Source organism: Rhinoraja longicauda, chromosome 13 (genome assembly GCF_053455715.1).
Source record: "Rhinoraja longicauda isolate Sanriku21f chromosome 13, sRhiLon1.1, whole genome shotgun sequence".
Lineage (NCBI taxonomy): Eukaryota > Metazoa > Chordata > Chondrichthyes > Rajiformes > Arhynchobatidae > Rhinoraja > Rhinoraja longicauda.
In genome coordinates, this window is record NC_135965.1 from 30,514,192 (window position 1) to 30,527,288 (window position 13,097).

Sequence of the window (13,097 nt, forward strand, 5' to 3'; positions counted from 1 at the left end):
GGTGTTCGAATCCCAGCAAGGCAAATTGTGATGCTGTTCAACAATACTATAACATATTGGAATGAATTCCCAAATGGGAATTAATAGCTAGCTTTATATATAAAGAGATATGTTTAGCTTAGCAATCGCAGGAGTTTGTTTCACACTCATTCTTTTCCTCCAGTTGTTGCTTGTCCAGACAGGAAAATGCAGAACTACATCAGGGATAAGAGCACCAAAAGACTGCAGGGCCAATCATTGCTGGTGAAAGAGGCTCCGTTTTAGCTCTCAGACAGGACTGAGCTTTGTTTGAATTTTTGATGCAGACAGCAAAAGGGATGAGAGGAAGATGCAAAGATTATCATCTGTCCACAGTAACTGCAGATCCTGTAAATAGATCTCATTCAGATCATTCAAACACAAACATGGGGACTGTGAGCTGTTCTTCCACCCCCAGGTTCTGGGAATCCATCCGAGGACAAAAAAGAACCCCTTTCTAGTTATTTTTGAAAATACTAAGCCCAGTCAGATAAGGGGAAATCAGACATGGGAGTTAAATCTCACTCCATTTCAATTGCGAAATACCTGATGTTATTTACATGAACTTTCATAAGGATTTCAATAAGGCTCCGCACAAAAACATTGTTAATATAAAAAGAAAAATATTGGGAAATGGAGGTAACATTTTCATGTGGATCAAGGATTGATTAGTGGATAGAAGTAGAGGGGGGATGCATACTCCATTGGTCAAAATGTGACTTACAGTGTCCACAGGGATTGCACACTTCCACTTTTCACTCTATTTATCAATGATATTGTTGAAGAAATGGAGAATCATGTATTTACATTTTCTGATAACACTAATATACAAAGCACAGCAATCAAATTTGATAGATTAGATAGGTGTAGCAATGGAGAACCACGTATCTAAATTTCCTGATAACACCAAGATACATAGCAAAACAATCAATGTTGATAGGTGTAGATAACTGTAAATAGAATTTGGTAGATTGAGCAGGCAAGTTTGTTGCAGATGGATGATAGTTTAGGCAAGTATGAGATAATTTGCTTTTGTCTTAAAGGTAAAATCAGAACATTTTCTTAGTAATGAAAAGCTAGGAATTGTGGAGAGGAAAAGGTTCCAAGGTCTAGTGCAAAATCGTTAAAAGGAACAGTGAACAGATACAATGTAAGGCAAAGTGATGTTGACCTTTATCTCACGTGGACAAGAACGGAACAGAATGGTAATTATATATAGTCATGCAGATGCTAATCAGTGTATCAAGTTCAGCAGTTTGCATCACGCCAACGGAAATGTATACCAAATTGGATGCAGAAGAGGTTTATGTCAATAATGTTGAGGCTAAAGGGGATGAATTTAACAAACAACTTTTATTAACTATGCTTCTATTTTCTTGGGTATAGGCGTGATCTAATTAGGTAAATCGAATAAGACTTTTCATCCAGCAGTTGAGTCAAGAGCAAAAGAACAAATAATTAGTACTTTAGAAGTGTCAGTGGTAGAGTTGCTGCCTTACAGCGTCAGAGTCCCAGGTTCAATCCTAACTACAGATGCTGTTTGTACGGAGTTTAGACATTCTCCTTGTGACCATGTGCGTTTTCTCCGGGTGCTCCGGTTTCTTCTCACATTCGAAAGGCATACAGGTTTGTAGGTTAAATGGCTTCGGTAAAAATTGTGACTTTTCCCTGTTGTGTAGGATAGTGCTAGTGTACAAGGTGATCGCTGGTCAGCACAGACTCGGTGGGCCGAAGGGCCTGTTTCCCCGCTGCAGCTCTAAAAAAAAACGATTTCTCAGGGAAGATCACAACCTGAACATTTGTCCACGGAGAGAATTTTCACAATCTCGGAACTTATCGCCACAACTCAGGTTTTCAGTCGGTCAGTCGTTTGAGGGACAGGCCAAAGATGGGCTTGCATTGGAGTAAAATTTGTAATTATTTCATTGAATGGCAGATAATTGAGGGACTGGATAGCAAACTCCTCTTCTTTTTATGCACACATATAGAGAGTATTTTCCAGTTGTTTTATAGACGTACATAATAGCAGCAGAATGCTAGTGTACGGTGGTAATGGAGTAGCGTTATATTGCAGTAATGAAGTAGAAGGTGTGCAACATCGTTGATTTATTAATCTATAAAATGCAAAGCAGTATTTCCAGGAGGCAACAGCATGTCTGCACCGACATGTTCCACTGAATGGCACCTTAGGGTGAAATTAATCTCCAAGGATCACATAAAACAGGTTACTAATGAATGTCCATTTTATCATCATCCAATGTGCCTCCATTCAAATTATAGAACAGAAAATTGTGTGGGGCTGTTTAACTGACTGGCGAGTCATGATTGTACCTGCAGTTGCCTTTCAAGATCAGGTTCATACTCCTCTTAGTTCCAATTATCTTGATATGTGACCATTGATGTCAGAAAGGAGCTCAACATACAGTAACAGTAAAAAAAAAAAAACTAATCAGAAAAGGTAAAAACTAAAAGTAAAACTAAAAAAAGCTAAAAAAAAAAAAAGTGGAGATCTGGTGAAAATGTTGGAAATACTCAGCAGGTTAGGCAGCACACATGGAATGAGTAAGTTAACTTTCAGATCCATGCCTTTTCATTTTGAACAATTAGCCAAAATATGTCTGTAAATTGGAGGAGACCTCCTTGAAGCTATCTTGAGATATTGGTTGGAGCAGCTGAGAATGTTATTGTCAACTACCAGTATTTACTTGCTGTTGGCTGATTGTCAAACTGGATGGATGGTTTATGCTATCTGGATGGTGTGCTGCTAGTTCTGCAGACATTTCCAGAATTTATTAAATTATGAAATGTAATGTAGCTTACCCAGGAGACAGCAGTATGTAATGTAGGATATCTAGAACATGTCAGTGTATCTAATGAAAGTTTATCAATCTGACACTTTTAACCTGTTTCTCTCTTCACAGAAGCTACTTGACCTTGTGAATATTTGTCGTAAAAATCAATTGCATTGATCGTCATAGAGCCACAGAACGCTGAAACACTCCCATTGATCCACCTGGTCCATGCCGACCAAGATGCCAACCAACAGAAGTCCCATTTGGCCACATTAGACTCAGATCCCTCTCAACCTTTCCTATTTTTGAGGAATTGATGCAACTTAGCACAACCTTCAATCCCTTTACTTCCCTCTTGACCACAGGTTCTTTAATTTGTTAAATGTAATCAAGGGAGGCTTTGATAGAATAGTCTGGGAGAGGTTACTCTTCTTGGCTGGAATGTCTCAGGATAAATGGTCAGCGACTGAGGTAAAGGGAAACCTCTTCAATTGGAAAGTACTCAATATTGTAGAATTCTCTACCCTAAAGGGTTTGGTTGTTGAGTGTCCAAGACTGAGAGCAACAGATTTTGAGATATTAAGATTTGTGGTGATGGTGCGGGAAAATTGAGTTGAGATTGAAGGTCAGCCTTGATCCTTACCGAACAGCTAAGGTTTGAGAAAGCATGTGGACCATTCCTTTTTTTTCAATTTACTGGCTTGCCTGTATACTTCTAGTGACGGGTTCCTATTCCATATCTGTTCACATCAATCTAGTTATGCTTGGAATTGCTTGTTGTTCTATTACTAGATTGTGTTTGATGGTCCCATGGCAACAGTGGATTATCACACTTACATATTGTGCTGACATAGAGATTCAATGCAGATGAGTATTCGGATATTATCTTGAGGCCTATTGTGCCTTCTTCTCTGAGGCTCCCTGTGTTCTGAAAAAAGAAAGGAAACACACTGGTACCAGGGGAAACATGAAGTTCCTTGGATCAGATGTGGGGCTAGAAACATAGAAACAGAAAACAGGGGCAGTAGTCCATTCGGCCCTTTGAGTCAGCACCGCCATTCAATATGATTATGGCTGATCATCCAAAATTAGTACCCCTTTCCTGCTTTTCCCTATATCCCTTGATCCCATTAGCCCTAAGAGCTAAATCTCACTCTCTCTTGAAACGCTGGCTACTCATATCATGCCTTCCATGGCAAAGTCGTAACTGCCATACAGGACTGAAGTGACCTGCTGAAGCTCCTACCAATTGCCCTGCTGTAGGATATGAAGGGATAATTCCTGGAATCCCAGCTGAGAGCTCAGGAGAGAAAATCTGCAATATTACCCAGTCTAGCCTATTTGCCAGTCAGGACTCACCTTAATTTCCATTTTAGCTAAGGGGTGATTAGAGATGGAGATTATCAGTGATGTCCATATCTGATATGAAAAATACTTGTTTAGCCCATGCAAAACTCCAAATTTACCACTTGGGTTCTGCAAATTCATCCCAAATAGCCTGTTTCCCATTTTCCTGAAGATGCCATGGAGAAGTTCTGCTCATCTGCCAATGAAGAATGTGTTGATTTTCTGGTCTACCTTTCTTCCAGCAGTTGGCAGTATAAGGTTCTGTCCGGAAGCAATTCTGTCTTATCTCTATGGCAGGAATCTGATAGGCAGAAGTAAAAGTTGCTAAATTCCTGAAGCCTCCTCGTTTTAGCTCATCACAAAATGTATAGGTAATCACGTGACTTCTTCATTACCTGCATCCACAATCTATCAAGAGGGTGCTCAGGGGAAATGTGGAGATCCCATCTACGTTTTACTATAAATCAAAGTCAAGGGATAGTCATTGAGCAGGTGGCTACATCAAGAGAGTCAAGAGTTAAGGTGTTTAATTGTCATACCGGCAAGTACCAAATTCTTATTCACTGCAGCTTTACAGGTGTATTAATGTAGTAACGCAAAAATAAATATACAGTAATCAATAATACAATAAATTCATAATCAGTAATACAAGGTTAGCAGATCATAATAGTATGAAACTAAAGTCTGTAGTGCAACCAAAACAAAATCCACAGTAGATCATAGTTGTTGAGGTTGGGATATGGTTAGTGTTCTGCAGTGATGATGTCCCACCATCCTTACATTCTCCTTCCTCCATCAAATGAGAATTTTCTAGTTATTTTGTACCTGAACTGACAAAAGGGTGATGTTTCCCTTGTGGTCAGAAGGCTGGAGACATTGTGCAGTGCATGCTTATCCCTTCTGCATCTTGGCTGGTGATTCAGAAGAAAAAAAGGAACAAGGTAAACAGATGGCCTGATCATTGATCGCTTCAGCACCATTGATGCCCTATTCCCAGAATGGCCAGCATGTGCTGTCTTCCATTGAGCTTCAAACATACAAGCGCACTTGTCCCTATTAGACTCGTTATTGCCCAATCCATATTCTACATCTTTTGTACACAGAATCATAAAAATTTGACCGCAAATTATAGGTTAGAGTGATGCAAATGTCAAGGTTGAATAGCTACCATGCACTATAGGCCTGTGAGTGTAACTGTAACAGTTGTCGATATGAGATTGACTTCACAGTCTGAAAGTAAAGCAATTATTTGAATTTTGGGGCAAAATATTAGTTGATCATTGGCAGTGATGATAAATATTGCGCAATAAACTGTAATTGGGACTCAGTACAGTCATTCTTCTCGCAATCATATTACTATTTCACTTTTGATGAAAGTCTTGAAATATAATTCTTCACTTCTGATATTGATAAATTATGCCATTTTAAGTGGTTCATATTTGCCTTGATTGTTAAACTTCCTATATTACATTCATGTTTTTCCATCAAGATTGTTAACCCCTATCGCAATTTAATGGCATTGCCTCTTTACCAAACCTCCTTCTCTTCCTACTCCCTTGTGCAAAGGCTCACCAGTTTTTCACGGCAATTAGGGATAAACAGTAAATGTTTGTCTTAGAAACATAGAAACATAGAAAATAGGTGCAGGAGTAGGCCAATCGGCCCTTCGAGCCAGCACCGCCATTCAAAATGGCAACTCCCTTTTATATCTCTTTTTGGAGATAAAATTGGGGGAGATGCAAACTTGCTTTACCCATTTTATACAACTCTTCTCGAAATTGAAATCTACTCCAGTAGTTCTGCACTCTACAGTAAACTCATCCACCCTTACAGATTAGTTAATCCCCGATAACATTATGTGTCCTTACCGATATGGAGGTTGGCGGAGAACTGGTAAAAACCTGCCACTGGGGCCACGTATTGGCCGCTGGTCAGATTCAGGCCAATTCCTCGTAGGAACACACCGTTCTTCTCAGGCTAAGAGTAAACAAATGTATTAAATAACATAGCCAGACTCAGCTTCAACATTTCTCCAGTAATAATTCATACTAAGCAACTTTTAAAGATGAAGACTCCAGAATGCATACTCTGCAAAATCTTGTAACAATATCTTAATTACTTGAATGAAGATATGAAAACACTACAAATTAATATAGTTAATCTGCAGAGCATCATATCAACACCTTAAAAGTTCACTGATGTTACAAAGAGAAATCCTACACCAAACACAACCAGAATTCACCTGGAATGTGCACAGTGGATTAGCTGGAGATCTTCTTTCTATCTGCCTGGGTTGAATTGCTGTTCAGATCCCAGGTTAAATTGTGCAGCATGACAATCAGAGACGTGAGTCTGCCAGTGTGATGTATACCACACTTTTCATTTGTCGTGCCCATCCCCACAACGACTTCCCTAATGACCTTTGTGTGTTGGGTACCAAGCTTTCCTGCTAAATAACTACTGACCTGAAATAATGGGTCTGTGTCATACTAGAATCAGGCCAGAGGGGGCAATACCCATCTCACTCCAACAATTATGGATTCTGAATCACCCATTTATACCCCATCAATTATTCAGGAATTTAATAGTGAAAATATACGTTCTTATTTATATTGTTCACTAACGTTGGAGTAAAGAGTTATGATAGCCCTTTACATTGAAAATGCACTCACGATATGGAAGTTCTGCAGCTCTCTCAGACTTTTTCTGCTCATCACAAGGTCATCCTTTAGCTTGCAGTGAAAGGCTGCTTCCAGTCTGTGATATTGGCCCATCTCTCCTGGTAACAGGGGATGATAGGTAAGACTGTCCTGAATCACTGGACATTCTTGGCACTTTTCCTGCAAAGCAATTCTATTTCTTTCTTCAACAGCTTCTGCAGAAATAAAATTAAACTGGTTGAAGAAGGATATTACTTCTTTATTCATACTAATTCTAAATACTGTAGAATTTTTCTGCTGCTAGTTTTTTGCTTTGTTTTTCCATTCCCTGACCCTTCTATAATCTTTCTTCCCATGTACTGTTCCCAGCAGAGAAGCTCTGTGGTAGGTCTGTGATGATTTTCATTGACACTCACGTCTGTCAGGTGCCATTATGCATGGAAGGATATATTTAAATGTATTAGCAATGCTCATCTGGGAAATGCCAAGCCAGAAACTATATAAAATAAATAGGTGCATAGAATTAGTAGATGCCATTAAATACTAAACAAGGTGAAACAAGGAACTAAAATGATGTTGATACACATTCCAGTCCAGACAGCTTTAATGCAGAGAGCAATGCCAGCCAACATCTCACCTCTTTAATAGATATGTGTGTGGAAACATGATATCACGCCAAGGTTGGGTGGGGCGTGGGGGGTCTGAAGCTCATTCTGAGCACTCCAAAACCCCTTCATATTTAAGAATGGGATCAGGAACTGATGTGATATAACATACATGGGTGCAAATCAAGAACTGGGGATTATATAAAATAGTTCTTGGTTGAATTGACACAGAAGATTGGTTTGCTTACTTCTGTGCCAAATACATGAATAATTCTATAAATAGCAATGGATGTCATAAAGTAAAGGTGAATATAGTTGATACTGAAATGAAAATTAATGGATTGTATTAGAAGTTATCAGGAGCATTAAATGAACCAGTAATATAAATTTAACAGCATAATAAATATGTTGATGTCCTACAGACTGAGAGGTAACAGATTGTGTGCTATATAAGGTGCATTAGAGTGAGGATTGTGGCATATATTAAACACAGTATGTGAGCCAGTTAGATATATAACAGTAAAGGTTTCAGCGTGTAATAGTTAAACAGTGCAAGGAAGGTAAAGGGCACACTGAAATTAATCAATCTGTAACCTAATTGAAGATTAACCACTGTCCGTTAAAGATTTATTATTGTCTCCTTAATTACGTTGTATACCATTTATCCATATTAAACCAAATCCTATTTTTGCTTTCAGAAACTCTTTTGATCAAAACATAAATCTGCGATCCCACATCTTTGCAATTGAATTCCTAGATTAGTACTTTTGCACGTTTTGGCCTTTGCAATTACATCCCTTATTCTAATTATCTATTCTTTAGGTATTTCTATTTCTTCATTTCATTGAAAATGATATAGTTTATTTCCATTCTCATCATCTCAGATTAAGTGTAAGGGGATGAATTGTTTTGGGGGTTTAATTAGGAGATTGGCTCTTAGGGGGTATTAAGGTGGGACCTCGGTGTATAAATTCATAGTTCCCTGAAGGTGGCAGGACCAGGAGACAGATTGATGAAGAATGTACACAGGACGTAGCCTTCATTAGCCAGGGAACAGAATATAAGAGCTTGGAGGTCATGGGACAACTTTGAAAAAAAATTGATTAGGTCATAGCTGCAATATGGTGGACTTCTGGCTGCCAGTCTATAGGAAGGATGTGAATGGAAAGAAGAAGGATGCAAAGGAGATTCGTCAGGATGTTGCATGAGATGGAGAGACTGGATGGGCAGGGTTTGTTTTCCTTGGAGCAGAGGACATTGAGGGGGGGGGGGGTGACCTGATAGAGGAGCGCATGTCGAATGGAGAGTGGGAAATATTTCCTTATTGCAGAGACATTGGAAATCATAGAGCACATTTGAAAATGAGGAGTCGGAGAATTACTGAGGATCTGAAGGAAATTAAACTTTCCCAGGGAATGATTACAATCAGGAAAATACGTCCTGGTGGAGTGGTGAAGCAGAGGCTTTTACAACACTTAAAAAGTATCTGGATGAACACTTGAATTCCTAAGGTACAGGCTACACAGTAGGTGCTGGTAAAGGAGATTATATAGAATGGGCATTTAATGGTTAGCATGGGTATGATGGGCTATAGGACCTGCTTCTATAAAGTATGATTCTGTCACTCTAGATCAGTGGTTAAAAATTAGAAACAAGGAACTGCAGATATAGGTTTACAAAAGAAAACACAAAGTGCTGGAGTAACTCAGCGGGTCAAGCAGCATCCCTGGAGAACATGGATAGGTGACGTTTCAGGTCTGAAGAAGTGCCCCAACCCAAAATGTCACGTATCCATGTTCTCCAGAAATGCTGCCTGACCCGTTGAGTTACTCCAGCACTTTGTGTCTTCAATGGTTAACAAATGCATTAGTTCAATAAGACTGACATAAAAAGATGTTGCAGTCTGTCCCTAATGCTCTACAGATGTGGAGTAATAGAGCATGGAAGCAGGCCCTTTGGCCCAACTTGCCTACCAAGCTGCCCCTTCTACACCAGTCCTACCTGCCTGCGTTTGGGCCATATCCCTCTAAACCTTCCCTGTCCAGGTATCTCTGCAATTGTGAGATTTTCATTTGTACACATCACCAAATGGATGCATGAAGGACAGTCTTTTCCCATTAATGTTGAGTAAGTACGTAACCAACAAATTTGTGCACCTGGATAGACTCTAGTAGTGGCATTGCAGTGTTTAAAGAATGAATAAACAACATGTCATTGCCATTTGACATTTGCAATCACCAACCCTGACCCCTATTGCAGACTTTAGAGCTGGCATTGCTAGGCATTGGTGAACATACGACAGACCAGGGAAAAAGTTAGAAACGTAGAGGTTTCCTGGAGGGTGAGGTCACATTGGCAGTTCTGCAAACCCAGGTGAAAAGTATAACATAGCCGTCTATAAGTAAAGTGATGAGCACATACTCAGAGGTGCATGAAGGAAATGAGGAGTATAAGGACTCTGTGTGCAGCCTAGAACATTGGAACACAAGAAAACAGGAGTAGGCCACTTAGCCCGTCAAGCCTCTCCCACCATCCAATACGATCATGGCTAATCTACTGCAGGCCTCATCTTGACCAGTTAAGCATAGTCGGGTTGCATCTAAGCTTGGCTTGGGCACACCTCTGCCCAAGAACACAAGAAATTGCAGAGAATTGTAGATTTATCTCAGTCCAACACACAGACCAGACGCCCCACCATTGAGTCCATCTGCACTTCACACTGCCTCGGAAAAACAGCCAACATAATCAAAAACGTCCTACTCCTGTCATTCTTTCTTCTCCCTGCTCCCATCCAGCAAATGGGCGTGGATTGGAGGGCAGCGTGAAAGTTGGTGGTAAAGTTTAAGGTTGGAACAAGGAGTGTTCAATGTAATCAACCAAAAGGCAGGGATAGCTGGGTCCCATGCAACAGCTTCTGGCTACCCATTTAACGAAGAAAGTGAGAGGAGTGAAAAAAGACGTTGAGGAGACATTCCACCAAGTGAGGGGGAGTATTAGTTGATGGGAACCGAGTGTGTCTCTGTTGTATGAGGAAGCAGAGGGCACAGAGGCTTTCCGGGTGGGAAAGGGGGGGGTAAATAAACTGGACGTCCCTGGAAAAGATGAGACAGTAGGATTAAAAGTTGTTGAAGTGGTGTTTCTGCCATTGTTTCAGCTTATTCCTGTCCCATCAAACTCATCTACAAATATCTCGATTCTATCTTGCCCCTGTTACACAGTCACTTCTGACCTACATCCAAGGCAACTTATTCACTCTTCACCAATTCAACAACTGTCTTTTTGTTTGTTACGTTCCAGAGAAAATAAAGGCCTGGATATGCATGTCAGTGAGAGAGGAGTGGTGATGTGATCGATGATGGTAGCTATTTTCCATTTGGAGATGATATTGTGTTAGAAAACAGCCTCATTTTTGGTCATTTTGATCATCATCAGTCCTTATTGTACTTACAACCATCATCAGTGTTAATGAACTGTCATCAGTGTTGAATGATAAAATTATCAAATTTGCCATTACCTTTCAGCATCTCTTTGAATTCTTTCAGGAGCACTTCCTGTGTGACAACAGCCCCTGGAGGTCCCTGAGGTCCTGGAGGACCTGGTGGACCTGGAAGACCATGCTGGAAAGAGCAAATATAAAGACCTGTTAGGGTGACAAATCTTAAGGTTTAAAGCCCTCTGTGTGAAGGAATTTGCCATCTCAACCCAACATGGTCAGCACCTTATTCCGAGGCTGTGCCTCCGGTGCTGGACTGACTTTAATGTGTCTGAATCCAAAGTTTAGTTTAGCTTAGTTTAGTTAAGTTGAGAGATACAGCACGGAAACAGGCCCACCAAGTCCGCGCGTGACCAGCGATCTCCGTATATTAGCACTATCCTACACACTAGAGACAGTTTACAATTTTTACTGAAGCCAATTGACCTACAAACCTGTACATCTTTGGAGTGTTGGTGGAAACCGAAGCATCCAGAGAAACCCACGCGGTCACACGGAGAACATACAAATTCCGTACAGACAGCATCCGTAGTCAGATTGAACCAGGGTCTCTGGTGCTGTAAGGCAGCAAGTCTACCACTGCGCCACCGTGTGTCGATTGATACTGTGGTTCATTTGGTTTTATTCTACCACCTCTAGTTCTTATGAAACTATTCTGTACTCCAGGAGGGACCATCACGTAGACCCATTTCAAAGTTAACCATAGGAATGGGAGTTATGTTCATCCGAGATCAGGCAATGGCATTAAGCTTCCTTCTCTGTTGGATATTCATGAGCCCGATAGGTTATTAAAACAGCGGTGTTGTTGTCATTCCAATTATTGCCATTTAAAAAAAATACGATTCCAGGTAACTTCACAAACTGAGTTCAAATTCCCATATTTAGATTAGAATTCATATAATTACTGGAATAGACCTTTGGATTACTAAACTAGTAGCCATGCCATGTGCCTACAGACTCTGAAGAGCAGGGGAGGTTTAGTTTAGCTTATTGTAAGGCACAGTGAAAATCTTTTGTTGTGTGCTAACCAGTCAGCAGAAAGACAATACATGATTACAATCGAGCCATTTACAGTGTACAGATGCATGATAAAGGAATAACGTTTAGTGCAAGGTAAAGCCAGTAAAGTCTGATCAAAGATAGTCTGATGGTCACCAATGAGGTAGATAGTAGTTCAGAACTGCTCCCTGGTTGTGGTAAGCTGGGAAGAAACTGCCTGATAACAGCTGGGAAGAAGCTGTCCCTGAATCTGGAGGAGTGCATTTTCACACTTCCATACCTTTTGTCCGATGGGAGAAGGGAGAAGTGGGAGTGGCCAGGGTGCGACTCGGCCTTGATTATGCTGCTGGCCTTGCTGAGGCAGCGTGAGGTATAAATGGAACAAATGGAAGGGAGGTTTGTTTGTGTGATGGTCTGGGCTGCGTCCACAATTTGCTGCAATTTCTTGCGGTCTTGGATGGATCTGTTCCCAAACCAAGCTGAGGTTGCAAATATATAGATGATTCAAACCATGGAGGGATTGGAAAACAAGAGAGAGAATGTCAAAACTGCAGCAATGTCAGACTGAGAACCAAAATAAGTGAAAGAGAACAGAGTGTCTCTTCTGAAGTTGGACAGCATTCTCTATTTTTAATACAAGAACACTCAGCAATTTTTCTGAGATTTAAAGAAATCTCAGATGAATCCCCACTTTTTTGTGCAACTTAACTTGCTACCAACATTGATCTATACATTTCAGTACTTCAGCTTGGTACTCATGATGCTTTTGAATGTTGCCATTGTGACAGTTGAGATTGATTAAATTGGGTTAGTAACTGCGGGATGATGTAAGTACAGGATGTAGACCCTCATCAATCTACACGTCTATCATTTCTAAATTCTCAACATCTCATTCATTGCTGGATGTCAATTAGGTTTATCCCACTGAAAATGACTCCTTGAAAGCTGAGGATAACTTGATGTGAGCAGCATATGTGCTATGACTCACGGAGTCATGCAGAACATACAACACAGTGGTGCAGCGGTAGACCTGCTTCCATACACCGCCAGAGTCCCAGGTTCGATCCTGACTACGGGTACTGTCTGTACGGAGTTTGTACGTTCTCCCCGTGACTGAGTGGGTTTTCCCCTGGCGCTCCGGTTTCCTCCCACACTCCAAAGACGTGCAGGTTTGTCGGTTAAT

At 40.6% G+C, this 13,097-nt stretch overlaps 1 protein-coding gene across 2 annotated transcripts in view; it reads right to left on the reverse strand.

The window, feature by feature from the left end:
• LOC144599608 (erythroferrone-like) overlaps positions 1 to 13,097 on the reverse strand; it is a 65,342-nt gene that overhangs the window by 11,819 nt on the left and 40,426 nt on the right. For both annotated transcript variants that reach the window (XM_078410708.1, XM_078410707.1), the window contains exons 3-6: positions 10,937 to 11,039; positions 6,830 to 7,032; positions 6,026 to 6,134; positions 3,648 to 3,738 (exon numbers count right to left, since the gene is read on the reverse strand). In XM_078410708.1, the coding sequence (XP_078266834.1) occupies positions 3,648 to 3,738; positions 6,026 to 6,134; positions 6,830 to 7,032; positions 10,937 to 11,039 (506 nt within the window). The remainder of the gene's footprint in view (positions 1 to 3,647; positions 3,739 to 6,025; positions 6,135 to 6,829; positions 7,033 to 10,936; positions 11,040 to 13,097) is intronic.